We start from the raw sequence: 26,538 nt of genomic DNA, 5'->3' as shown, positions 1-26,538 counted from the left end.
GCTAAGTGAAGCTACATCCCTCCATTCTGCAGCTTTTAAATCAGCTTATTCTTAACTCCTCCTCCTAGGTAGCGTTATCCTTGAAGATCCATACATTTTAAAGTGTTTCAAAATAAAGATTATTTATGTAATTTAAAATTACATAAATAAAACAGTGCAGTCATGGTTGAGGTTGCAGTTAGATTTTTGACAAAGTGGTTGCATATATTCCTGATATTTTAACTTTTTATAATGAAGACACATATTCAGTTCAATGAGTGGTCTAACTCCATGTTTTATGTAGGGATCCAAAGAAAAGTCTGCAAAACTATTCAATTAAGAGTGTTTGGTTTTTTTATTTTACTAACTGTAAATCACAACATGGCCATAAATACCTAGCTGGAAGTTCAGGACCTAAGAGATCACTAGGTTATGTAATTTAAGGAAGCTTTATTTAGGCTGCCTTTTTTTAGTTTAATCATAGCCTGGGATTTCTAAATCAGTGTTTATTATCTTACTTGAATGCTTGCATTGCCACCTCCCACATACTAAAAACAAAACCCGCCCAAAATGTCACTCACTTCTAAAAATGTTCCATGCAAGAATGCTCCTCCATGTGTGTTTCATTCACTTTATTTACTTTTTAAGGTGAAAATCCTTTGGCAGATGACCAAAGTAACCATGACATTAACTCAGTTGCTGGAGTACTGAAGCTCTATTTCCGAGGGCTGGAAAATCCCGTCTTTCCTAAGGAAAGATTTAATGATCTTATTTCTTGTATCAGTAAGTATAAATTTCTGGTTTTCCGCAATAGAATTTTACTTTCAGATACACAGTAGTAGTCTGAAAACCAGCTAACTTCACAGATTTTCCTGAGGTTATTTGTTTGCTGTGTGTAGCAGTCTGGCTCAGTTGTTAGTCATACTCACAGCTGTTGTTCCTTTTTTCCATTGGGATTAATGTACAGTACAATTCTTTGTTTAACAGGGCAGGAAGAATATCTTTTGGTATACAAGGGATAGTTAAATTTAAACACATTATTATTTTCCTCTGTGCACTGAGGCAGACAGAAGCAAATGAAGTTGTGAACATGGAAACAGATTGTGTTACTTTCCAAGGTTTTCATGCCCCACAGCTTGGGGTCAGCACTGGTGAATAAGTAACTAACTGCTCAACATTGTGTGATTCTGGACCTTTATTGTGTTCTGCTGAAAACCACCAATCTAACCCAGAAAACTCTTGGGTGCAGGGATGGAGGGGAAGAGCTGAGTGTTGTCTGCAGGAGAGCCTGGTCTGCCTTCCCACACACGAGTTGTAACGAGGTGCCTTGGAGGAGTGTTGCATGATCTGTGCCCTGCTGGTGCTCATGACCAGACATGGAGAGGTTGTAGTAATTTGGAAAGTTGTCAGTGGATTAGTGAATGACTCTGATGTGCACAAAACCTCTTCCAGTTCACTGACCCCTGCAGGTGTTGAGGGGTGAGGCCAAGCCAGCCATCAGTAGATTTGCTGTTCCCTGTGGGCACAGTGGTCAGAGGAACTAGCTTTCAGGAAGAATTTCCTTTCTACCCTTCCTTTATAACTTGCCCCCTTCAACCAAATGGAGAAAGAGGCAGTTTCACAGGTAATGAGAGCCAGTCCTTTGGGGTATTAATGAGGTCAGGCTCTCCAAACTGTTATTTTGGCAGAGATCTCAGCCCAGCAGACAAGGCCACCCGTTGATGGGTGCACAGTGTTCCAGGCTGGCAGTCAGGTGTGGTTTTTGGCTCCCTACTTGGGGGACACAGTGTGTGTGGTTTGCTTCCCCCACAGGGAGGATTGCAGTAATTCCTCCTGGAGATTCCAGGTGCGTGCAGCACTGTGATCATGTCTGTGTGTGCTATTTTGCATTTTGTTGTTTTTGCAGGGTTTTCTGCAGCTGTTGCTGCTTACAGACTTGGTGGCACTGAGGAGTCCTAAAAGCCACAGTTTGGCAGTCTGATCCCTGATGCTGAGGGGGACAGTGTCTTTTTAGGAAGCACAGTCCTGGTTCTGCTTCAGTTCAGCTTTAACTGATTGTGGTGCTACAGCCCAGAAAATCTCTGCAAGTCATAGAAATTGAAATGTAAGAAAGGATCATTTTGACTGAGTGATTTTCTGCGTGACAGGGATGATAGAACTCTGCCTAATAATCCTGTACTGGTTTCCATAACTTCTGGATGAATTAAAGCATATCTGCTGGAAAAAAATTGTTGATTTAGTGGCTTTGGTTGATAGAAAATCTACCACATTCTTGGATAAGCTGTTCAAATGAATGATCACTTCTATCATTAAAAATTTGTACTAGATTTCTTTCTCAAAGTTCCTGCTGTCAGATTCTGCCCATTTCATGTTTTTATGTCTTCATTATTTTGACTAAGCATTAAGAGAAATATAAATGGTGGTTCTTAAGTGTGAAGATGTTACTGCAGTCTGCTGAGTTGAAGAGACTTAAATACAATTGTAAAGTAAATTTTAAAATATCTTGAATGAGTGTTCAGTTTGCGGAGACTGTACAAGTGAATGCTCAGGAGATGCAAAGATAGTTGCCCAGAACAGCCTTATAAATATGTTCCAAGAAGAGGAACCTGGATGATTTCAGAGTTCTCATTCACCATTGAAGGTGCTGAAGAGGGGATGGGGTATTTGGAAAGAGGGGTGGAAGTTCAGTGGACTGAGCTGACAGATCTGCGTGGCACCTGCACGGGCAGGAGAGATTCACCAGCCTTCCAGAGCATCACTGTCTGAGAGGGTTCCAGTTCAGTTACCCCAAAAAAGTATTTCTTTTGTTGTTAAAAACTTCAAGAAAAATGGCTGTGCATACTACTAGATCCCTAGTGCTAGATGTTGTTTTGCATAGAGAATGTCCAACTATTGCATGTTCCTAGTAGGCAATTAATTATTTTCTTGCGAAAGAGTTGACAACCTTTTATTTACATAATAGGATCATCCAGCAGAACTGAAATCAGTAACAATAGCCTGGAACAAAGTCACTGCTTTTCACAACAACATTTTAAAATGTTTATTGAGAAAGAGGTGTTGCCGTCTGATCCTGGTTTAGACTGAGTGTTCTCTGAGGATGTCATAAATATGGACTGTCATCTCTATGACAGTTTGTCAAAACAAGGTGTAATGACTGAGTAGTTCTGCTAGCTTTGACTTCTGCTATTACTGTTGTACTGGAAAGCAGAGGATTTTAGTCTGATAATATGTTGTAAGAGTCTGAGATCTGTTTTCTTACAGGTTTTGGGGGAAGCATGGCGGGGGATGATTTTGTTGTTTGGTTTGGTTTTCACAAGATTATCATTAGGGGCATGCTGAAATGGCATATCAATGCCTTCAGCACAGGGAGGAGAGTTAAGTGTGGACCAAAGTGGGACAAAGGGGCTTTCTCTGTGAGCACACCAGCGTGAGTTTGCTTTGTGTTGTCACGGTGGGGGGAGTTTGAAAGAAGTATGAGGACAAGAACAGCTCTTGTGCCTTGCACCCAGAGCCAGCCCCAGAACCATATGCTGAGAGCAAGGGGCTGTGTGGCTGCATCTTCTGGTTATCTGAGGAGCCTGAGGTGGAGTATTTTTACAGCTGTGTACTATCCTATGTGCTTTGTTGAATGGTGCGCCACTTCCAAGGAATCAGAATGCTTTGTTGGGATGAAACAAAAACAAAAACAAACAAAAAAACAAAAACAAAAAAACAAAAGACCAACCAAACAAAAAACCCCAGCCTTCCTAAATACACTATGTAGCACCTATATGGTACATACTGTCATAAACTGTGGGTCTAAAACACCATGTCCATTGCTATATTTTAACCTTAACTTCGGGTGTCTTGCAAAAAAGAAAATTGTCTAGGCAAGATTTCTCCTTCATTTCAGACTTTGAATCAGTCATAGTTGTATTAGTTCTTTTTCTGTGCTTATGTGGCCTCACATATTATGTATCTCGGTCTTCCTGCTAATGGGAGCAGGGCCAGACTCCCTTTTTCTGTGAGAACTTAGCTTAATGTAACTTCTTTAGATACATAAAATCCACAAAACTTTCACAGGTTTAATTATGCGTTTTTAAATACTCAATTCATATTGCATTCATGATCTGAAAAACACTGAGGAAAGGAATAAACATTCTTTTCAAACAGTTTTTCAAGATAAATGTCAGTGTGGTTTCTTAATTGTTGGCAGAAATTGTTACAGAAGGGTAGAGGGAGAAAGGAAATTTGTGAAGTTAATGTTCACATAAAACTGTAAAAGGGCAGAATGTCACACATTTTATATGGAAATGTAATGTTGCCAGTGAAAAACCCCTTGAAACTGAAGTACTTAGTTATGGATGTCAGGCATAATTGAGGCTACAGCTGCAAAATGAACCTTTCCTCAGTACAGCCACCGAGAAATTCCTTTACATTTATGCATATATTTCCAAATGAAATAGAGCATTGTGAGTTAATGCTTTCCATTTTGTAAATACAGTGGAAACAATGTGAAATTACTGTGATTTTTATGGCAATTTGTATTAATTACACTCATGAGAACAATGTTATTCTGTTTGGGCTTATTATCTAACTTAGATAAAATTTGGGCCAAGTTGTATGCGCTGGGCCAGAGCAAGCATGAAAGGTAGAGCAGAACATAAAGAATCCATCTGATTATGGGCCATAATGGTTTCTTCTCATCCTTAGGAGTGGCTACTCTTGGTTCCAGCAGCATTCTGTTATCCTGAGGACAATCCAAGGTTGGGGTGGGAAGGAGGGGAGTCCCACAGTGGGAAGGAGGGGAGTCCCAGTCCACTTCTTTCTGCCCCTTTGTGGGAACAGATTGGGCCAAAGACAAGAATTTGTAACAGGAGGCAGAAGGTGCAGGAACTGAGCTCAGTAGGGCTGGCTGTAATTCACTTCACTGCTGGGGGGCTGCAGTTCCTCTCCTGGTGTGAGCTCTTACACACATGGCTTGCTTAAATCCACATTTACCTAGATAGCTGTGCCGTGCAGCAGGAGACACACCTGAGCTCTTCAGATTGCTTAATGTCTGCACAGAGCATTACAGTTCTTCGTGGTTTCATCTTCTTTGCCTTAAATTTCATAGACAAAAATGGCAAGGTGAATGAAAACTTATGTCCTTTTTTTCTTCTGATTTTTATCATTTTAGTCCCTTGCCACCAGCAGTGCCTGTTTACCTGAAGATATAAATGTTATGAAAGAAAATTATTTTACTTCTTTTCCAGACTACTGCCCATTACTTAAAGAGTAAAAAACTACTCTGAATCGTCAACTCTCCATGAAAAAGTTTCAACAAAATAGGAAGTGTTTTCCTCCCTAAGTGACAGTGGAGACTGCTGGGTTTGTCCTCTTGTAATGCCTTCTTAAATCGATCTAAAAGAGCTGTGAGTGGCATTGCTGGGTTAATATATACATATCTTTGAGCTGGATTGGACTCATCGACCAAAATGGAAAGAGGCACAAATTGTTAACTTCAGCACTAATACATATTCATGTAGATAACTTGTCAGCTGCAAATTGACCATAAAAATTACATCTGCAAGTGTAACTCAGTCCCATTTGGCATTCACAGGGTGTGTAAAATATGCATTAGGCATTCACTCTGTTACTAGTAGGCACCACACCAAGTGGAAATAGCAAGTAACCCCCACAAAGAGATACTACATTGGATTTTATCCTTCAAAGCCATGGTCCTAAAGTGGAGAGACATCTTACATTACCATTGTTCGCTTCCTCCTTTGTGCTCCTGTTGCTTGTGAAATATGCTTACCTTGCACAGCCCTGGATGTTGGTTGTAACACAATTCATTAGTTGCTGACACCAGGTTCCTCCTTCCATATGTTTTGATCAACAATATCTTCCCTTTGCCAAATGTTTGCAGTCCTGTTGTTCATACTGAGATTGGCCCATGGAGGCTGGCTGTTTAGAGAGGTTGGTCAAACATTTGCAGTCCAGAACTGATGTTTCAGGTATTTTCAGATGTTTCTGAGCTCTGCCTGCTCCCAGGCTGAACCTTCTCAGTTGGATAACCATGTCTCACCTCCAGTGCAGGAGAGGCCATGTGTATGACCAACTACAGAGCTTCCTTTGCTTCTTTAAATTAAAAAAATGGAGTAATATGCAGCTGTCCAGTTGGCCCAAAATACTTTGAAACCACCAGTAATTGCTCTCGTGCAAAAGACTTGTATTCTGCATCACTGCATCAATATATTTGAGTATATTGCCTTTTACATGCTCTACTACCTCAGGGTTATTGTTTAATTAAACTATAATTTACATTTTCTTAATGTTATTTGGGATGAATATACCCCTGTTTTCATTTCTAATTTAGTTTTTGTTTATTTGTGTTTGGGGGCTTCTGTTAGTAACTGTTTTCTCCCCTCTCAGGTTTCCTTTACTCTTCTGTGGTAGATTGTTCACTTCTGATCTGTTTCACTTTAGGGTTACCTTTGAAAAACCTCATCATGAGTCGCCAGGTGGTTAAAACTGTTATTTCTCCTGGAAGAGAAAAGTAGAGATTCATTGTTTCTGTGTGTCTCTACAGTCAGTGAAGGTGACAGTGCCTCTCCAGAAGAGGTTCCAGTGTTCTTGGAGACTGAAGATCGCACTTTTCAAGGCTTGAGTGCCTAGGATTTATGTCTATCTCATGTGATTGAGAACCAGTCCTTAGTGTGTGGCTGACAGAGAGGCAGCTAGCTGATAAATATATGCAATGACATTAATCTCGTCTGGATTCATTCATCCACATGAAGGACATGGAACATTTGCAAAGTCCCTGTGAGATCAGTAAATAAAGTCTTTTCCAAGAGCAATGCAGGATTGCACCTCAACAGATTTTCTTATGGATCTTGTGATCTGCCTTTTTGGAGGATTTTATGAAAAAGTTGAACAGACATCTCTCAGAGGGGATTAAAGTGAAGTCAGAGGCTAAGATTTAAGTAGACTTAAATGACCTCTGAGCCCTCTGTTTTTCATTTTTTGTAGTAACTGGTGGAAGCTTCTTAGATCCAAAACACCTCAGAAACTTAGATGCCTAGATAATGTTATGGATAGACAGAAAATCAAATTCCTTACATTATTAGGATACTTTGTTCCACTCCTGTCTGATGAAGATACGTTAATAGTTCTGGGCTCAGGTGCCTGGCTCTTCCACAAAGTGCTGTAGTCCTGAAACTCCAGAAGCTGCCTCCTTCCCGTCCTCTTGTTTCACCCTACAAGTATCACCTGTGCTCTGCTTTGACAGTCTTCCCACAACCAACAGCTTCTCATTTTGCTGACAAGAAACTCTCCTGCTTGTGGGTTTGACCCCCATGGCAGAGATGGGTCTGGAAGACAGATGTGTCAGACCAGAGCTCCAAAAGTTTTGCTTTGCTCTGAAAACTAGAAAACAATAACCATTTCGCTGTGTGATATTTACTTGACATTAGTCTTGATTTGTAGTTGATATTCCTGTGTCCTTCATAGAGATCTCTCTTCCCTGACTCTCTCCACAGTCAGAAAAAATACATTAATTCTCAGTGTGTTTGGCCTTGCCAGTGGCTTGTCCTCTTGCTTGTCTTTGGGAATATGAGTCTCGTCGTATCATTAGAGTAATGAACCAGTTTTCAAATCCCCTGATTTCTATTTCAGCTCAGCAGTTAAATTGCGTTACTAGGACAAATCATGTAATAGCAAGCACTTCTGTTTTCTTAGCTGAGAAATGGGTAATACCTCATCAGGCACTCAGGTAAAAAAAATCAGAGTAATGAAAAGAGTGTCTCCAACAGAAGTACTGTGAGAGGGGAGGTGTGTCCAGCTCTCTCCAGCATTGAGCTTGCCAGTATTTCCTTGCAGCAACTAGCTTGGATGGCCCCTCTGCCCTGAGGCTCTCTTTAGCAAAGCCATTGGAGGCAAAGCAATGTTTTAGCTTTCCTCTGCATGGGAAGCAGCAGAGCTACAAATTCTTTCTGCCTGCATGTAAAAAGATTGCTCTGTATTCATTCCATCTTTCCTAAGTACCCAAACACTCATGTACTGCATACACTCAAGCAATGGGGAAATTCAGCTCCACATTTCAAAACAGCATGCAAATATATTACATCATTACTTAGCTCCTTTAAACCAAATCAGTGCAGCCTCTTGAAATAATGTGGAAAGTACATAAATTTACCACTTGGCAGTAGTTTGGATTTTCAGTAAAGGGACTTTCATGGAAACTGGGTCCAGTGTTACCAAGAAAGTACTGGAAACACACGTCTCATTCAAGCATGTATGGCTTGTAACTGCTTCAGTATAGAGTGCAGGTCACTTCTAGTACTTAGTACTGATCATGCTCCTGGTAGGACAGCTGGAATAGTTCAATACATGACTACACAGCCAGAATCTCTGTACCTAATCCACCATCTCTGTGCTGCCTACTGGAACTGGTTCCTGACTCATGCATCTGTCAAACCTGTCTAGGAATTACTTGGAAGAATTGTAGTCAGCAGGGACCACAAGCACACTGGAGAGCGTGATAACTACTGAGTGGTAGTTGCCTGCCAGTGTGCCCCATCCTGGTTGAGCTCACTAGTTTAGACAGAGCTATTGCAGCCATACAGGCACCACACTGCTAGAAGGAGCTGCTCACCCCACCTTGGGTCCCAGCCTGGTGCATTTCTCAGGTCTGATTTGAATTCAGCAATGACTGAACCTGGAGCAGGGCCAGTCTCCAGAATTGTCTGGAGGAGGCAGGACTATAGCCCAAGGCATTAGCCAGGAAAGGCTGTAATGCAGGAGGCAAGTCCTGGTGTTGCATCAAAACTGCCCTCTAGCTTCTCACATGCAGCACACATGTGCTGCTGAAGCAGGAGTGTTGAAAGATGCATTGGAATGGGAAAGGACAACTGTAGTTGCTCTGTGGATGTTCACTATGTGAGCAGCTGCCAGACTTAGCATGTCTCTGCCGTGGACACCAGTTCTTAACCAGTAATCAGAAATATTTCTTGACTCATGCAGTCCATGTTTACAAGAAACATAAAAAGAAATTTCAGGTCCCATGCTCCACTTGAGACGGCTTGAACTGATTTCCAGCTGGTGTTTGGGTTCAGAGTGACTCATTAGGTTATAAATTATACAGCTTGTCAGCAGTCCTTTTTCCTACCAGCTCTGCAGCAGCTCACCAGGGACACTGTCCAGCCTTAAGGGTCTCTGCTGGGGAATACATTTTTACTTCCTGCCAGAGTTTTGCTATTCTGCCTCTGCAGCAGATACCATAAGCCAAATGGACTTCTTCATACAAGCAGTGGTTAGGTTGTTGTGCTTCTTCAGAAGCTCTGATAGAGGCCAGTTTGATCCCATCCCAGAATCTTTTGTTCCAGCACACAGTGGTGCTGACCCAATGGAATCTCCTGTGAATGCTGATGTGGGAGCAGATCTCACTGGCATTTCCTAGTGAACTATAACACTTCTAGGTGGCAAACAAAGTCTTGCTGCCAACATGCTCTTCTAATGGTTAGTTTTTAATACCAAAATAACAATTACTAGATACTCGTTTTCTTCTAAGAAATGTAAGTCAACACACATTTTGCATCTACAAATAAATACTGAAATAGCAATACCAAAAAGCACGTAAATAATGCCACTAATGCTGGTGTGTATTACTTATGTACACTTTCACTTAACACATTTTTATGTAAGTAATTATTTTAATTGTGTACTCCTAAATACCACATTTTGTGGTACAATCTGTTTTTCAGCTATTGGAATCAGCTCCTGTTTCTGATTTCCAAATTGCTGAATATCCACTTCAGTGCCACTGGACAGGATTTCTCATCTTAATCTGCTAAGATTTCCCCTAGATTTTGTTAATGGCAGCATACTTTCTTGGCTCACATAAAAAGCATTACTGAAATTTGAGGTTGTTCCCACAGTGTCATTTACTGTGGACTCAGAGAACACACCGAGTTAAAAACTGAGATACTGCTTTTTCTGAAAAACAGTTCAAGCTTTTATCTCATCATTGCCTGACTTGCAGCCCCATAGTCTTTCTGACTATAGGAGATAGTGCATCCTTGTTACAAGACATTAGGAACCGATGCTTTTATCAGATGATTTTTCCCACTTCAGAAGAATTTCCGTGGACTGCTATAAAATCATTCGAGAAAAATGCAATCTTTGTGTTTCTTGGCTCCAAACCAAAAAAAAAAAATAAGGCCTTTCTCCTATTTTGCCACTAAGAGATTTATAGCTGGACATTTGATGAGGAAAACTTGCTAGAGAAGCTTGTTGATTGGATTATGTATCTGATGGGAAAATTCAAATAAAGAGAATGCATCTGTATTTGAAAGGATTGGCCAGCATCTTTCCTTGGTTCCTGCAGGTTATTTATGTACCGATTTTGTGGTTTTGTGAACTGTCAAGCTCAGCAAGTGTCCAGCATTTGACTTAGACAGATTTGTATCTTCTTTAAAAACTGTTACTTTTAAGCTGTGGGGTTTTATTAAGAGGGAGAACTTCTAGATCTTATTTTTCTAATAGGCCAGAATTAGAGGCATGTGGTGACAAAAAGTCAAAGTAATTTGAGTAAACTGACTGAGTGCTCTTTTCGACAATCATATACAGGGGAACATAAAACAGTTTCTTCTGTTTGCAGGAATAGACAATCTCTATGAGAGGGCCCTTCACATCCGCAAGCTGCTCCTTACTTTGCCCAGGTCGGTCCTTATAGTCATGAGATACCTCTTCGCCTTCCTCAACCAGTAAGTACTGACCCCAGCTGCTGCAGCTGTCTCTGCCTTCCTTTGCTGCTGTTGAAGTTCTTTGGGTTCACTCATACTCTATGTAGAATTCACATTTGAGCTCCATTTAACACAAAAGATGATCTTCTAATTGGCAGTGGAAATAGAATGAAAATGCTGGATTCCATTCAAAGTAGAATTCCATTTGTCCAGAATTGAACAAGACAGATTAAAGTGTTGTCTGAAATGGGGAGTACAGTCTACAGCATTAAAGCTAGCAACAGAATAAGCCAATAAGAAAAATAACAAATACAAACTGTAGCTACATTAAAACTAGTTTATGCAATTTAAAAATGCCTTTCTTTTCATTATCTCAAACTGATTTCTCCTGATGGGAAAAACCCCAGTATATTCAAGCAATACAGGCACTACAAGCTACCTGTTTGATGCTAGGCACCGCCAGGGTGAGACTTTGTCTTGTCTGCTTCTGTTTTCTGATAACAGGAGTATGAGTACAGAGAGCACACATCCCCTGAGTATGCTTTGATGTAGAGTAGCTTGTTTCTCACATTGCAAAACACAGGCTGGAAGGAGGATTCTGTGAGAGGGAAAGTGGTGTTCATGTCTTCATCATCCCAGAAAAAAACTTCTTCCTGTAAGAGAAAATAAAAGACAGGCTAGGCAATTGAACTGTGTTTCTTCCTTCAGTACTTCATGGCCCTTTCTGGTTTTGCTGACCCCAATGGTTTCACAGAAAATTTTGTTTATGTGCACTTTGCCCTGATTCTAAGTTTTCTCTTTCTACTGTCAATTTGTCTGTTTCCTATTCTATCTGTTTTCATATCACCTTTTTCCTCTTTTTTCCTAAATTTGCCCTTTGCTGATTCATTCTGTCTTTGTGACCTTCCCCATTTCATCCAGCCTGTCTGTTCCTATAGAAACAGGGTCTTTTGCAGCCAGGTTATTTGTTCATGCCTGTAGTCACAGCTGTTCCTGTTTCCTTTCTTCTAGCAATTTCTGAGCCACTTTCAAGCAGTATTTAAGAGAGAGACAGAGATCTAAAGTTTTATGAAGATAACCATTCATTTGAAACTGAATCCATCCCCCAAAAATTACACCATGTAAATGTCTTAAAAGCTTACATCACAGCTTCTCCTCTGCAGAGACATACAGATCAACCAGAGCTGTCTAGGGTTGTACTTGTTATGTGATCATGTTAGCTACATCTGTGCTCTCCACAGGAATGCAGTTTGGAAAGCAGATTAAATACCTTACTGCCTCCAAATTGCTCCTGATGCATCCACAGGAAAAATATTCCCATTATTTGACTTCCTGCAAATCCTATTCTGCTTTTTGCATATGCAGTTATGCCTGCTTGACCACATGAAGTCATCATGTCTCATAGCAGACCTAGCCTGGTGTAGCCTCCCACACAAGGCTCCAAAGTTAGATCAAGTTGCTCAAGGCTTTGGCCAGTCAAGAACCTCAAATGGCAGCAACTCCTCAGCCTCTCCAGGCAGTCAGTCCCAGGACTAGGTCACTCTTATAGTAAAGAAATTTTTTGTGCTTTCATTGGAATATCCCTTGCTGTGTCTATTGCCTCTCATCTCTTTGCACCTGTGTCTGTCTCGCTCGTGTTAATAATCTTATCTATAGTAGGAGATTGCAGCTAAATTCTCCAGTAACCTTTTTATCCAAAGGCTGAACAAACCCAGTTCTCTCTGCTTTATATTATAATTCATATGCTTCAGCTCCCCAGCCATCTCTGTTAGTAGTCCTTTCTGGGCTTGTACCAGTTTGTCAGTCTCTCAAAACTAGCCACAGAACCTCATGTGCAACTTCACAAGCAGCAGTTGGAAAAGGAATAATTCATTCCCTTAACCTGCTGCCTTTTCTCTTCCTAATATAGCCACAAATGCTGTGGAATGTCTTCCACCCCATGGGCTGGACTTTGCATTCATCCTTGTTGAACTTAATTGAATTCCATTTCTCCATTCCTCCATCTTAGCAAGGTCTTTCTAAATGGTAGCCCTGTGTCTGACCTTCGGCACATTTACTGCTCCCTTCCCAGTGTGGCATCACCTGTAAGCTGGCTGAGTGTGCCCTCCATCTCCTTGTGTAGGTCATTCGTGGAGATGCTAAACAGTACCAGCCTTGCCATTGAGCCCTGAGGAGCACTGCTTATTAACGGCCATCAGCAGAACTTCACATTTCACAATGATTGTTACAAGGTTTTTTTACAGTTTTGCATGTATAAAGTCTGAACCACCTGATAAATCAGAAGAACAAGATGTCTTCAATTAACACACGGGACAGGATAGTAAATCATGGCATAAGGAAGGGGCAAACATGATTAATTTTAAAAGCTAGTTATGAGGGTAGTCATGTAGAAGGTTTTCCTCATGCATATGTATTGATTAAACATGTAAAACACTCTCTAAAATTCCATTTCTAGAGGGAACATAGTATTGTATTTGAACACAACCAAACATCAGAATTCCTATGCTGCTTCAGAGTGCAGGACAACATGGTATAGGGCATCCCAGCATGTCAGATTCTAGTTGGCTGGGCCCACATAGAACCATTCAAAAGCCAGCGCTGGCATTCAGTAAAAATGCCAATGCTTTTAAACGAGGGAATAGATAGCAACTTCTCATTCAAATTAGAAAATTAGTAACCTTGCATTTTCTGGAAGAAAGGAGAGCTTGCAAAAGTTGATTAATAACATTGAAGGCTTTTCATTTGGACACTTCCATAATGAAACTGTTGTGGGAGTTTGTGGGCAGAAGGCAAGGTGCTTAGGAATTTTAGTCCATATGGCAAAAACAGAAACCAAAAGTCACAAGAGCCCTTGCAAGATCCAGGAACTTAGTTGTCTGCAAAAGACAATTCTGTGTATGTAAGTTGTGTAGCCAGATGTTGAAAGAGATGCACCCAGATCCAATGAGAAATGTAGACCCACTTTGCATCCAGTTCGCTTGGAGCATTGTTGAGCTAGAAGCAGCAGCAGTTGATGTTAGCCCATTAAGTCAGTGTACACTCAACATGATAGCCTAGGAACACATATATATACATAAATATACATGTGGTATAAACTCACTTCATAGTGTATATAACCTATGTACTGAAGAAATCCTGGGTTTTTGTTCCGTTACTTTATGTGGGATTGTCAATGACAACAGGAAATCTCTAAGTTGTGATTTCAAAAAGTTTTCTACAGTTTTCAGAATAAGGTTAGTCACAGTGGAAAAGTCAATTTTTCTTGATTTTTGTGTTATAACAGCCTTTCACAGTACAGTGATGAAAACATGATGGATCCATACAACTTGGCCATTTGTTTTGGGCCAACCCTGATGCCTGTTCCAGACATACAAGACCAGGTGTCTTGTCAGGCACATGTGAATGAGATTATCAAAACTATCATCATCCATCATGAGGCTATTTTTCCAGATGTGAAAGAACTTGATGGACCAGTGTATGAAAAATGCATGGCTGGAGATGACTATTGGTAAGTCAGAATATTATCCTTCTGTCTCCTAAACAAAATCATTCGGCTTGTTAGAAGTATGAAGATAAATGAGAAGAGCATTTAGGTCCATAAAGTAATGTGTTAAGTATGAAAAAAGTGAAGCAAAGGGAATTATGATGATGTTTCCTACAACATTTTGTGGAGGAAGCTGCTTGGTGCTCAGCCAGAGATAGAATTCCGGGTGATCAGAGCACTCAGGCAGGTAGGAAATTGTTCCTTTGGCTGTGAACCACTTTACAAAATTTCAGCTTATGATGCCTGCTCCTTTTCTTTATTGTGCTTTAATGGGGCAGATAGCTAAATACCACACAGCCACTCACTCACTCTCCCCACAGTGGGATGGGAGAGAGAATTGGGAAAAAAATGTAAAATTCTTGTGTTGAAATGAAGACAGTTTCATAGGACAGAAAAGAAAGGGCAAATAACAATAATTAGAATATGCAAAACAAGTGATGCACAATGCAGTTGTTCATCATCACTGATGAGTGCCCAGCCAGTGCCTGAGTAGCAGCCCCTGACCAGCTTTGTCCCAGGTTTATATGCTGGTCTGGAATATCCATTTTGTTGATTGAGGTCAGATGTCCTGGCTGTGTCTCCTTCCAGGTTCTTGTGCCCCCAAGTCTACTTGCCAGTGTGGTGGGGTGTTCTGTGTAAACACTGCTCAGGAGCAGCTAAAACATCAGTATGTTATCAACACTGTTCTCATCCTAAATACAAAACACAGCACTGTACCAGCTGCATGAAAGAAAATTAACTCTATCCCAGCCAAAACCAGGACACCCCCTTGGCAGCAAGCACACACACTTTTTATTTATAAAGGAATCAAATGTTCTGAGGGCTTCTTAATGTTGGAGTTTTGTTTCAAGGAAATGCATATAGGCTTCTTTATTAATTATGTATTCATAGCACACTAGGATAATTATGTTGCACATGACTTTGTAACATTATAAGAATAATTTTTTATAACTTCCTGGAGGTGGCATATTTTTGATGTATGTGGTTCCTCTCTGCTTTCCTCCAGTGACAGCCCATACAGTGAGCATGGTACCTTGGAGGAGGGGGACCAGGATGCCAGTACAGAGCCCCACACCAGTGAAGATGGTGAGTCTGTCACTTTACTGTGCCTTTGATGGGGGTAAGTTCTACAGGTGTTCCAGGCAGGAGACCTTCTTCCTTTCCTAACTGTGTCTTATTTGAAAGAAGGAAATTTCAGTCCTGGTGTTCTGTACCAAATCTTCAATCTCTGTTTGTGTGCTTTTGCACTCTTGATTCATCTGTGTTTGACCAGCTGTTTCCTTGTTCTCTCCTGATTTGCCCAGTCACAGGAAGGGCAAGAGAGAAACTATTTCAGTCAGCAGATATTATTTTCTGACATAGTATTACATTTTTAGTGACTCTTTTGTCTACAAAAACTAAACTTGTCAAAAGTGTACCCTTAAATATTGCAGCTAGAGGATATTTGCCATTGAAGCTCTATTTTTATATGAATTTAAAAGCTGCTCTCTCGGAAGTATTTATAACAACTTAAAAACATGTGTGTACCCCCCACAGTGAAACTTTTGAACAGTAATAATTTTCTGTAAATATCAGTCACATATACTTCTAGGTATGAGAGGTATCAATGAAAAAATTGATGCAACTTTATTATATTAATTCTTTTTATCCAGGTCATAAATGTGTATTCAACTGTGACAGTTTGACCATCCTTTAGATGTCCATCACAGTAACTTCTGCCAAGTTTCAAGCAAATTTAACAGATAGAAAAGGATTCTCAAAATTGTTATATAACTACTATTTTTGTGAGAATTACTAGCTCATTAGAGGTGAAGGATTCAGAATAAAACTCCATGTAGAGAAAAGCAGCAATGTGAGCTCTCTGCCTATCTGGCCAGCAGGCAACCCAGACAGAGCAACCAGCACATGTGCAGCAGTGGAAACAAAAGCTTCCTCTTGTCCCTTGCAGAGGATGTGTGGAGGAAGGAAGAGGAAAAGACAGAGCAGAGGAGAGGGGAGGAAAGGAGCTACAGCAGAAAGGATTTTTTTTTAAATAATGTCATAAGGGATACTGTTCAGGAGCTGGGACAATTGCTGTAGGGAAGGGAAACCGGAAGATGTATGTACAGGAAAGCTGGCTGCACTGCTTCCATTGCACACAGAGCAGAGTAAACAATGGTTCCACTCTAGCTGCACCCGTCTGCTTGGTCACGTACACAGGCTGTCACTGACAGATTGCCTGTCTCTTCCCCTTTGCCAAGGTGAGGAGGGGCAGGCAGAATCTGTCAGTGCAGCTGTTTGGACAGGAGGGACATTTGGGTGGGCAGACGTTACAGAAAGAGGGAAGACTGAGAGTAGGAGAGAAATCTTGGTCTTCTGCCTGGGTGTATAGCCATGCCTGTGCAGCAGGGAGTACCAGCAGCTCTACAAGACAGGCTGTGAATGGGCTTGTCTTGACCAGCTCTGTACAGCTAAACCCACCATCTTTCTACAGCACATCTCTTCTAAGCAGTGTGAACAAACTCAAAGTTGCACCTTATTTTCCAAGACAGTATAGCTATACTTAAGAAGAACTCCTTCTTCCATTGGAGGTATGAAGCAAGAGTGGAAGCTGAGGAAGCCTGCCTGTCTCTCATTTAGAGCACAAGTGTAGATGACACACCTGTTCAATATATTGGAGCCTACTTCAGGGTCCCATGACCAAGCTGACAGATGAAGGCACAAGTGGACATGGAGAAGAAGTGCAACTTTTCAGCAGCCATCAAAGCAGTTACTTCAAAGCCATGCCTAGGAAAGATGAAAATATCAGCAGGATACAGAGGAGCAGGACTGTGGCATCATGTGATGCATCATTTGTACTTCAGTCATCATGGGCCATACCCCACCACTGTGTTGTTATACCAGTTTTACATTCCTGTCCTAATATTACTTGTGACTGTGTCACTGGGGAAGACAAACCCTGAAGAGAATACCTGTCAAGAGGAAAAAGTTCTGTTGGAAGATTAGACTGCTCAAGACATGGGTTTTTGTTCACCAGATCACCTAGTAGTTTAATTCTAGTTGCCTCATCACACCTTTTTAATTAATTCAGTGCCAAAAGGAAGCGGACATCTGTGTTTACAGAGAAATAATTGTTAGCATAAAAATATTTGTAAGCTAGATAAATACTGCTGCAAAGCTGAAGATTAACAAGCCTGGATTGCACACTGTTCATTTTCTATTCCAACCTGCAAGCTCTAACCCATTTTTTCCATTAATGTGGCTTTCTGTTGTAATAGCACATTTTTCTAATGTAGGTTACAGACTTTAAATTAAATGCACTCACTCTCTCTTTGCACACACATTCATGTGTTTGTGCTCTAGACAATTCCTTTTAAAAAGTATTATTTAAACCAGATATGAGAATAGTTGAAAATTTTTCAGTTTGCTTACTGAACTTCGTGAGCGTCATTGATAGACCCATGGTGCATAACAAAAACCCTTCTGCTAAAGGGTCTGGAGTATTTTGGGGGTTTAATGTGATTGATTCATTGATTATAGGCTGGATGCATCACTGCCAGCTGAATGTGCAGAGAGAGAAAGGGAGGTGCCGCATTGCTGCTACATTGATTGGACATGTGGTACTTACATGGCTCCCTCTGTTAGGACATGGAAGAAGCAGATTCTGTAAATGCTGAGGGGTTTTTTTCATGTTGAAAATCTGATTAGTTTTATGCTAAAATGTTGTGTACAGACATAAGACCAAGCTGCCTACCCCACAGGAATTACAGGGTCATTGAAACATAATCCAGAGGTTACGATCAAAACCAAAAGGATTTATTTTACTTACTGTTGCTGTGAAGTTACACTGCAAGTGGCTCTCTGTGCCTACTAGAAAAAACCCGTCTGTAGAGGCTGTGTCAGTAGTGCTAGAAATGGTCATTACAATTTAGAAAACAACAAGACTTCAAAAATTAAAAATTAAATTATGTCCGCAGAGGTAAAATGCAGTAGATTAGGGAAAAAAAATACTAGCACATATAAATGAGCATATAAATATTTCATAACTGCTTTATTTTAAGCATATAAATTGTTGTGGGTTTTTTCCCCCTAAGATTACAGGTGTTCATGTATTTCAGTTGATCACTGGAAGGGGAAACTGGAAAGAAAAGGAGCTGCATTTTTCTGTGGTGTTTTCAGGCTTTTTTAGATATACAGAAAATATCCTGATAAGGGATAGAAGTTTTTCCTTTCTCCTCAGTCTGGAAATTAAATTTAATTTGTGAAGTTCAGAACTTTTGTACTCAAGCTGAGACACAAAAAAAAAACCTACCTGTAATTTTGCTGTAGACAAACCTTTACCTGAAATTGTCTCTGCTGTAAAGATTCAAAGGACATTGTTCATATTTTACTGAAACAGCTGTTAGCATATTTCCTTTACCTTCAAACTGATGGAGATATTTTATTCTTGTTGGAGTCATATGGTAAAGAGTGACTAGATTGTTTGCAAAGGAAGTAAACATTTCCTGAGGAAGTTAGACAGATGGAGTTCTCCTAGGAAAACATACATAAAATTAATGCCATACTCTCCATAGATCTCTCATAAACTTAGGATAAAACTTAGATGGTATTTCTGCTGAAAACAAAACTTATAGGGACATGTCAGACTGTTCATTGTTGTTCCCAACACATAGTCATTTTCTTGCTCTTCAGTAGTGCGTGCTGTGATCGACACTTTGCCAAATTCTGTTTTGTCAACACCTTGTAACAATTCTTTGCTTTTGCGCTTCCCAGTCAGAGAACTGCTGTCCTGAGGACAGGACTTTGAAATTACAAAACCACTCTATTCTCTGATGGGATGCAGAAGATAAAGAAATAAGGAGATAGACTCCCATCTTCCTGGGGAGTTCGAGGACATACTTTATTCCCAACAAACAAGTTTTTTTCCTGGGAAAACTGAGGAAGTATAGAGCAGAGCAACAGCAACTCCCCTAGAAAAAGTGCAGGGAATGGTGTCCCCTCCTTTCCTTAGCTCCTTGTGCCCTGAGGCATAGAGGGCAGCCCAAGGCCAATTCACTGCCATCACCTCCGTAGGGAGGTTAGGTCTACATCTGGCACTCCAATCTCAAAGATAAAACTAGCACGTTTATTCTGCCCTTTCTGCTCTCCCAAGCAGCAGAGGTTGTTCCCACAGTTCTTCAGTTTGTCCTGATTTTTCCTTTCCATAGCATTTCCTGATTCACTAGAGATGATAGCTGGTGAGATCCTGTATGCCACCAAACACTTCTTGATATTTTAGCTGAATGCCTGCAGGTACGAACAGAGCAGTGCAATTACACTTCCTTCTGAGCTGTCAGTTTTACTGTTAGACATGCAGTACCACACAGAATTTGAGTTACAGATCCCAAATTTAGCTTTCATTGCCTTAGCTTTTTGGAAATACTCATCTGTCATTCAGTAACCTTGATATTAAATGGCTTAACTTTCCAAAATGCATTTATGTTTAAGAGTAGCTGTCATGGTACTTTGGTTTTCACTATTAAAGCTTGACCTGTAACAAGGTGAATTACTGTTTAAGTGCAGTCTCAGTACTGTTTGCTATAGGAAAGTTATCTCTGTGTATAAAGAAATGAAAACAGCCCTTTCACAGTAGGAAAACCTGTCTGAACCCATTTTTCATCCTCTTCATGAAATCTATGTGAAATTTTCTGGGCACTCCTCCCTGAGGAGGTGGGTTTTGTTACCCAGGCAATCTGATGTACATGCCTCAAAAGTCACATCCATTATGGGTACATTAACAATTCATACAGCTGGTTCCAGTGGGACAACGTCATTTAGACCTCTGAGAAAGAATGTGAGTCTTGCAGGTGGTAGAAGGATACAATAAAGAGGATTCTCATTGCACACGACACTTAGATGAGCATAATTCCACTGAGCAAGACAGAACTGTTTCTAGTTTAGTCCACTGATTTGTAAATAAAAAAACCTGTATACTCAATTGTGGGAGACTGTATGGTCTGTTGACGTTAGCAGAGAAACAGGAAATTCCATAGCCAATCAGTGTAGGGGTTTGTCCATCCATCCAGAACTCATGAGCATTACCAGTTAACTGTGGAGAATGTCTAAGGAAAATATGTGCAGGAAATTTGGGATTTTATGACTTACTGTAAAACTTTTTTGTTTGGTTGACTTAATTTTTTTTTTAATATTTCAAAGTATTGCCTGTTAGTGAGTGACTGCCTCTCCAAAGCCTGGGAGGTTTTATTTCTGAATTCTTGACCAACTGTACCATAACCCATAAATTAGCTGTAATCTGAGAACAGAGTGTTTGTACAAATGTTTGCTCCTTTTCAATCCTACCTGATTCCAGTATTTCCTTCTAATAATAAATTCCATGAACAATACACATGATAGGAGAACTGTGTTCTTTTGTCAGTGTTACATTGTTGCCATTTCATATTGCTCTCATAGAGATGATGCAAGATAAACAGGCATGTTTGGTTTTACTTCTTTGCATTTTCTGTGCCTTACAGTTGCTTTGTGGCCTCTGCATTTTCTGTTAGAGGCTGTAGGAATGACAGCAGGGTAGCATATCATATCACACCACCATTAGAGGTATCCCAGATTTCCAGAATGTTTCTTTCTGTGTCAACATTATAGTTTCTTTCCTCAAAAACATATGCCAAGAAACCTTCAGCCCACCCAACAGGGAATGCCGGTGAGCGAGACATTCGTAGGGGCATGATGTTTGTTAAAAGTTCTCATCAGGCTGAACAAAGACATTGGACACATATCAAGGAACTCCTAGGTTTTATTGTACAGTCACCATAACTCTGGCCACCAGTCCAATATTTAGACTCAAAAGGTATTGGCTAACACACCCTTAAATTTCTTACAACAGACTTCCACAAGAGTGGAGGTGAACAAGCCCTTTGTTTTGTACAGTACACTTCAGTAAGGTCTCAACTCCCACAACACACAACCAAAGGTGCTGACTCACAAGTCACAGTACATTTGTTATTCAAAGGTGCTGGCTCACAAGCTCTTCCTTCCCACAACAAACTTCAGAGTATGGGGTAGAATATGATAGTTGTGCTTTGCCCATGCAAGGCAAGGGAAGAAAACAAAAAATAAAACCAGTGATTAGATCCCGCATTGTTGCTGCTGTGCCAGTGGTCCAGAGCAGGGGCTGTGAGACAGAGAAAGCAAAAGAGAGAAAGAGAGGAAAAAGACAAAGAACAAAAAAAGATAATATGGTCCTCTACAGCCATCCAGTAGGGATGCATTTTCAGGAATGTATACTGTTATTGCTAGGTTCTTAATTGTATTTAAATAATTGATAATTTCTGCCACCATACATTACTTCTGTGTTTGTAACAGTAAATTCTCCATATCACTGTGTTCCATCTTTGTAAAGTTTCTGTGTTAGTAATTTCTCTACACACTGCAGTTTGGCACTGACAGGAACACTTAAAGTGACTGCAGAAGCAGCAAACCACAGGACAGTCTTCTGCAGGCTGGGCAAGTAATTAAAAAATGAGCTGCAAGCTGTAACCTCAATAAAGGTGCTGTCATTATGTTTTCACACTGTAGAACGAAGTTAATTTTAAAAAGACATCCTGTGCAAAATGTTGTCATAAAGGGACAGTGGCTTTCATTACCAGCCTGGTTCTTTAGGGAATTACAACCTCAGCAATTTTAATTCGCATCAGACAGAAAGTTGCTATGCTAGTCATTAGCCCAGATGTTAATTTCCATCTAAATATTGCTCTAATTATGTAAAGAAATTAGTCATTTTGGGGACTCTTGAGTTACTGGAATCATCAGAGTATGTGATTTTTAGACCTGTATTTTGCAGTTTTTTCTTTATGTTTTGAGACTTTGATGACAAAATTTAATCTGTTAGAGCTCAGGTGCTTTTGGTTTTATGCAGACAAAATGAGAGCTTGTGAAAATCACAGCTTTTTGCTGGATGCCTGAGCACAGCTCTGGCCATAGCTGCAGGGCCCCTTTGCTGACATCAGTAGGTCTCCATCCTGGCACAGGTTATGGGATGGAACCCATGTCCAGCCTAAGGCTGGTAACTAAGGCTGAATTTACCAGCATTCTGACAGAGGATTAGCCAGCACTGCTGTAGCCAGTGTTTGGCTTCAGAAAACACCAGCCTCCCCTGCAGAAACCAGGGCAGCTCAGGATTTTGGAGCAGTCAGAGCTGCTTTAAGCAACTTGAGGCCACACAGGGACTGTCCCTGTGGTCTGGAGCTGTCTTGTCTCACTCCAAAAGGGCATTAAGGAAGTGAATTAAAGGAGGAGGCTTTGGTGCTGTATAATATCCTAGGTTTCAGTAGGTCTGCATGCTCGTCACGTAAAAGACAGAAATTCCATGGCCCAGTTCACAGGTTAATCTTGTCTGCCTTCCTTTGCTGCTGCAGATGGTAAAAGCATTCTTATTTACTTTTCCCTTATCACGCTGGTTCCTCGGACCTTTGATTGTTCATCTGAGTTTGTTCTTTTTATTTTCAGAAGTCTTTATTGCCTGGCCTCCATCCCACTCTCCAGCCATGCAGGAGCCTTTCCAGCAGGAGGCAGAGGCCTCTCTCCCAAAGGCAGTTGTAACATTTTAGTATGCTGTTGTTTTCTGCAGCTCCTGAAGCAGCCAAGATGTTTCACACCTAGGGCACAGATCGATTATATTTCTTTGTAAGGGGCACATTGTAACCACTGCCTGAAGTCTGCCTTCCTTCCTTCTCTGTCAGAAAGAGCACTGAGAAAATGCAAAAAATGGGGTTGATGAAACCAAAAAGAGCAATATGTAACCTGATATTTGTTGTTCTTCCCACCCAGAGTGCGAGCCCATAGAAGCTATTGCCAAGTTTGACTATGTTGGAAGATCTGCCCGAGAACTCTCTTTCAAGAAAGGAGCTTCCCTTCTGCTCTATCACCGAGCATCTGAGGACTGGTGGGAAGGAAGGCACAATGGAATTGATGGCCTCGTTCCTCACCAGTACATAGTGGTGCAGGATATGTAAGCAGTGTCTGGTGTGACTGGGTTCTTGGGGAGGTGTAAGGTCTGCAGTGCTTAGCAGTATTTGCCAAATGGGTCAGTGGTTTGAAGGGTCAGATAGATTAAACATTTGCCTTCTATGCAGGATACCTGTCTTTACTGCCCTGAATTGAAAGCTCCATTAAAAACTACTACTTCTAAGTAGTACTACTTCTAACTACTACTTCTAAGAAGTAGCTAAGCTACTTCTATAGATACGTTCCCAGTACATTAAGAGACAGATGCTGCTGCACCTATTTTAATTTGACTATGTCTGTGTAGCAGTGGCTGACTCTCAAATTCAGAATAGCAAGAACTGGGGAAATGCAGCCCTGAACTCTTGTTTTGTAGTATTAGGCACGTGCTTTGCCAAGGACGACAAAGTTCTTTACGGAAAGGTTACATACACTCAGAGTGTAAAGAGCTCAGTAAACAGAGGGATTATAAACAATTCTGGGAGATGTGCAAGGGCTGCAGTGCATTTATAACATGCCTGCTTTTCTTAAGGGGATTAAAACCTGAGAGTGCCAGGGTGCTCTCACTCACTGACTTCTCATCTTACCACCTGTGTTCTGTTCAGGGATGATACTTTCTCAGACACACTGAGCCAAAAAGCAGACAGTGAGGCCAGCAGCGGACCCATAACTGAGGACAAGTCATCATCAAAGGATATGAATTCCCCTACTGACCGTCACTCAGATGTGTATTCAGGAAGGTAAGCCGCAGTGTAACGTGTTTTCAGCAGTCCTGCTCACAGCTCAGCTGGCGCAGTAATTACTCCTGCACGTGCTTGTGCTGGCTCACTACAGTTTGTTCTTCCACCACTTCTCCACTGGTGCAGGCAGAGAAAGAGATCGGAACCTCCACCTCCCCTGAGACGCCCAGGCAGGAGCAGTGACGGCCACTGCCCGGTACACCCACCTCACCCTCTCTCCAACTCGGCCCTGGAGCTGGGCTCCCCCAACCTGGCAACTCACTGCAGTCCCAGAGCCCTCCTTCAGAACCGCAACCTGAACGCCGACAGCCCTGAGCGGCGCCGCCGGCCAGGCCACGGCAGTCTCACTAACATCAGCAGGCACGACTCGCTGAAGAAGATCGACAGCCCTCCCATCAGAAGGTCTACATCTTCTGGTCAGTACACAGGTTTCAATGACCACAAACCACTGGACCCGGAGTCAATAGCTCAGGTTTGTGTCTTTTTTATTTATGGCACTGTCTGATTTTCTGAGCAGCAAATTCCATTGAATAGCACAGCACAGGGCACGTGCTCTGGTGGGAAGGTGTGTGCAGGGGAATATCCTACTTGGCTTTCCAAACAGAGTGTGTGTGTGAAAGAAGATGCATTAAGCAATCCTGAATAGAAGAAGCACAAAGGGAAGTAAACATTGCAGAAGCAATAAAAAGAAATTATTTCCCATTACACTGTAATGAAATTGCCTCTGCCATACACAACACTAGGACAGTATTACAACAGCTACACTGATCATTGTGCTCTGTTGAAGGCTGGCCTATTCTGACTTGCATGTAATTAGTGTTCAATTATGTCTCAGTATTGTGGTAATCAGAAAAGTGCTCTGACTGGCTAGTAGTGACCATTGCCATTCAAAGCAGAGATTGACAGTCCAGGGTCTTGTGGATTTTATAGTTTTCATACAGTTCATACTGTGTGTTGATTTGATGCGTGTAGTAGAACCTGATGTGCAAGATGTCACAGCTGCATAAATTGTGGGCCATCTTACTGTGTGAGCAGTCACCAGTCCCATTCCTGGCAGTGAAGAGGTTAAGAGAATGGAGTAGGAAGTACCCTGATCATCAGATTGGTCTGTTGTATTGAGCTGGTAACAGCTCTTGAGTAAATAGATGCCTCTGTCTCCAGAACTCATATTTTGTCTAGGAGGGATAACGTGATTACTAGGAGCACCCTGAGGGTGCTCTATGATTGCAAACGCATTTTACAATAACACTGGCACTCATGTTTTAAAATTTAATGTACTGATAATGCTTGCTTTCAAACTCTGCTTCCAGTGAGGAATAGAAGGGACTGGCATGCTTAGGTCAGAACCCATGTATTAGGGTTAGAAAGTGCAAGTGTTTTTACTGTTTTATTATATTCTAAGCTATTAATTTACTTTCCTGGAACAGCACTGTTTGGCTTAAGATATCTCTTTTTTATGCCTAGACTAGAACCCAAACTTTGATTAAACTCTGTGAAAGTCAGTGTGAGCAGGCAGGGAACACAAGATAATTTAAGCTTAGTAGTATCTCAATACCACTGAGAAGAAGTAAACGAGTATCTTGGTGCATTCTTTTAGCCTTCAGGCCTGAAATCCTGATGAAGAAAATAATTTTTCTTAGGTGTGCATACTGACCAATATTTTACAGATTTTTTTCTGTTTAACATTTAACTAACTCAGTGAAACAAGAGGAGAGAAGAGCTGATAGGCACACAGACTTTATTTCCTTAGAAAACTAGGTTTTGTAATCCATGTGAGGGAATACAGACCCTGAACACCTGAGGCTTTAGATGAGCGGAGCAGTTAGCTAAGAGTGAACAAATGGACTAAAATCTTTACAGTTGTCAGTACCCAAGAGATGACAGAAATCTTCACCACTAAAACATTGCTAAGCAAACATCAGTTGTCCTGACAATCGCTTCATAAATGGCTTGCAGATTTTGATGTAACACCTTTTTTTTGATTCTCTCATATGAACAATGTTAAATGTTTGTAATGTCCACCCAAAGCTGCCATGTTGTCAGTTGTAATGTCTTTCAAATAAATCTGGTGGAAATTGATTTTAGCACTATCATAACTGTTAGAGGATGGTTGGTGAATTAATTAATGCGTTTCCGTACCCCTCCCCTTGCTCCTCTGGCATTCAGTAGCAACCCAAATGACATGCTGCTCTCTCTGTGCTCTGACCCAGGACATCGAGGAGACAATGAACACAGCACTGAATGAGCTCCGTGAGCTGGAGCGGCAGAGCTCGGCCAAACACGCCCCTGATGTCGTGCTGGACACCTTGGAGCAAGTGAAGAACAGCCCCACCCCTGCCACCTCGACGGAGTCGCTCAGCCCTCTCCACAGCGTTGTTTTGAGGAGCTCCGAGCCTCAGATCCGCCGTAGCACTAGTTCTTCCAGTGACACCATGAGTACTTTCAAGCCCATGGTAGCCCCTAGAATGGGAGTGCAGCTGAAACCTCCTGCTCTTAGGCCAAAACCTATTGTTCTTCCAAAAACAAATCCTAGCATAGGGCCTTCTCCTCCTTCCCAGGGTCCAGCCGACAAATCTTGCACAATGTAGGCAGC

The 26,538-nt window shown here is 41.2% G+C and overlaps 1 protein-coding gene across 3 annotated transcripts in view; it reads left to right on the top strand.

Annotated features, from left to right (window-relative positions):
* The window catches only part of SRGAP1 (SLIT-ROBO Rho GTPase activating protein 1), a 74,450-nt gene extending 47,912 nt beyond the window's left edge, over positions 1-26,538 (top strand). The window contains exons 14-21 of one of the 3 annotated variants that reach the window (XM_031055598.1): positions 628-762; positions 10,601-10,706; positions 13,969-14,193; positions 15,236-15,315; positions 23,032-23,212; positions 23,811-23,945; positions 24,072-24,417; positions 26,156-26,538. In XM_031055598.1, coding sequence (XP_030911458.1) covers positions 628-762; positions 10,601-10,706; positions 13,969-14,193; positions 15,236-15,315; positions 23,032-23,212; positions 23,811-23,945; positions 24,072-24,417; positions 26,156-26,533 — 1,586 coding nt within the window. In that variant the 3' untranslated portion in view covers positions 26,534-26,538. Of the gene's footprint in view, positions 1-627; positions 763-10,600; positions 10,707-13,968; positions 14,194-15,235; positions 15,316-23,031; positions 23,213-23,810; positions 23,946-24,071; positions 24,418-26,155 lie in introns of those variants that run through there. The other 2 variants (XM_031055599.1, XR_004081566.1) reach the window with 2 other exon arrangements.

Source organism: Geospiza fortis, unplaced genomic scaffold (assembly GCF_000277835.1).
Source record: "Geospiza fortis unplaced genomic scaffold, GeoFor_1.0 scaffold166, whole genome shotgun sequence".
Lineage (NCBI taxonomy): Eukaryota > Metazoa > Chordata > Aves > Passeriformes > Thraupidae > Geospiza > Geospiza fortis.
Note: the sequence above shows the minus strand (reverse complement) of the source record. Positions and strands in the feature narration are given on the sequence as shown.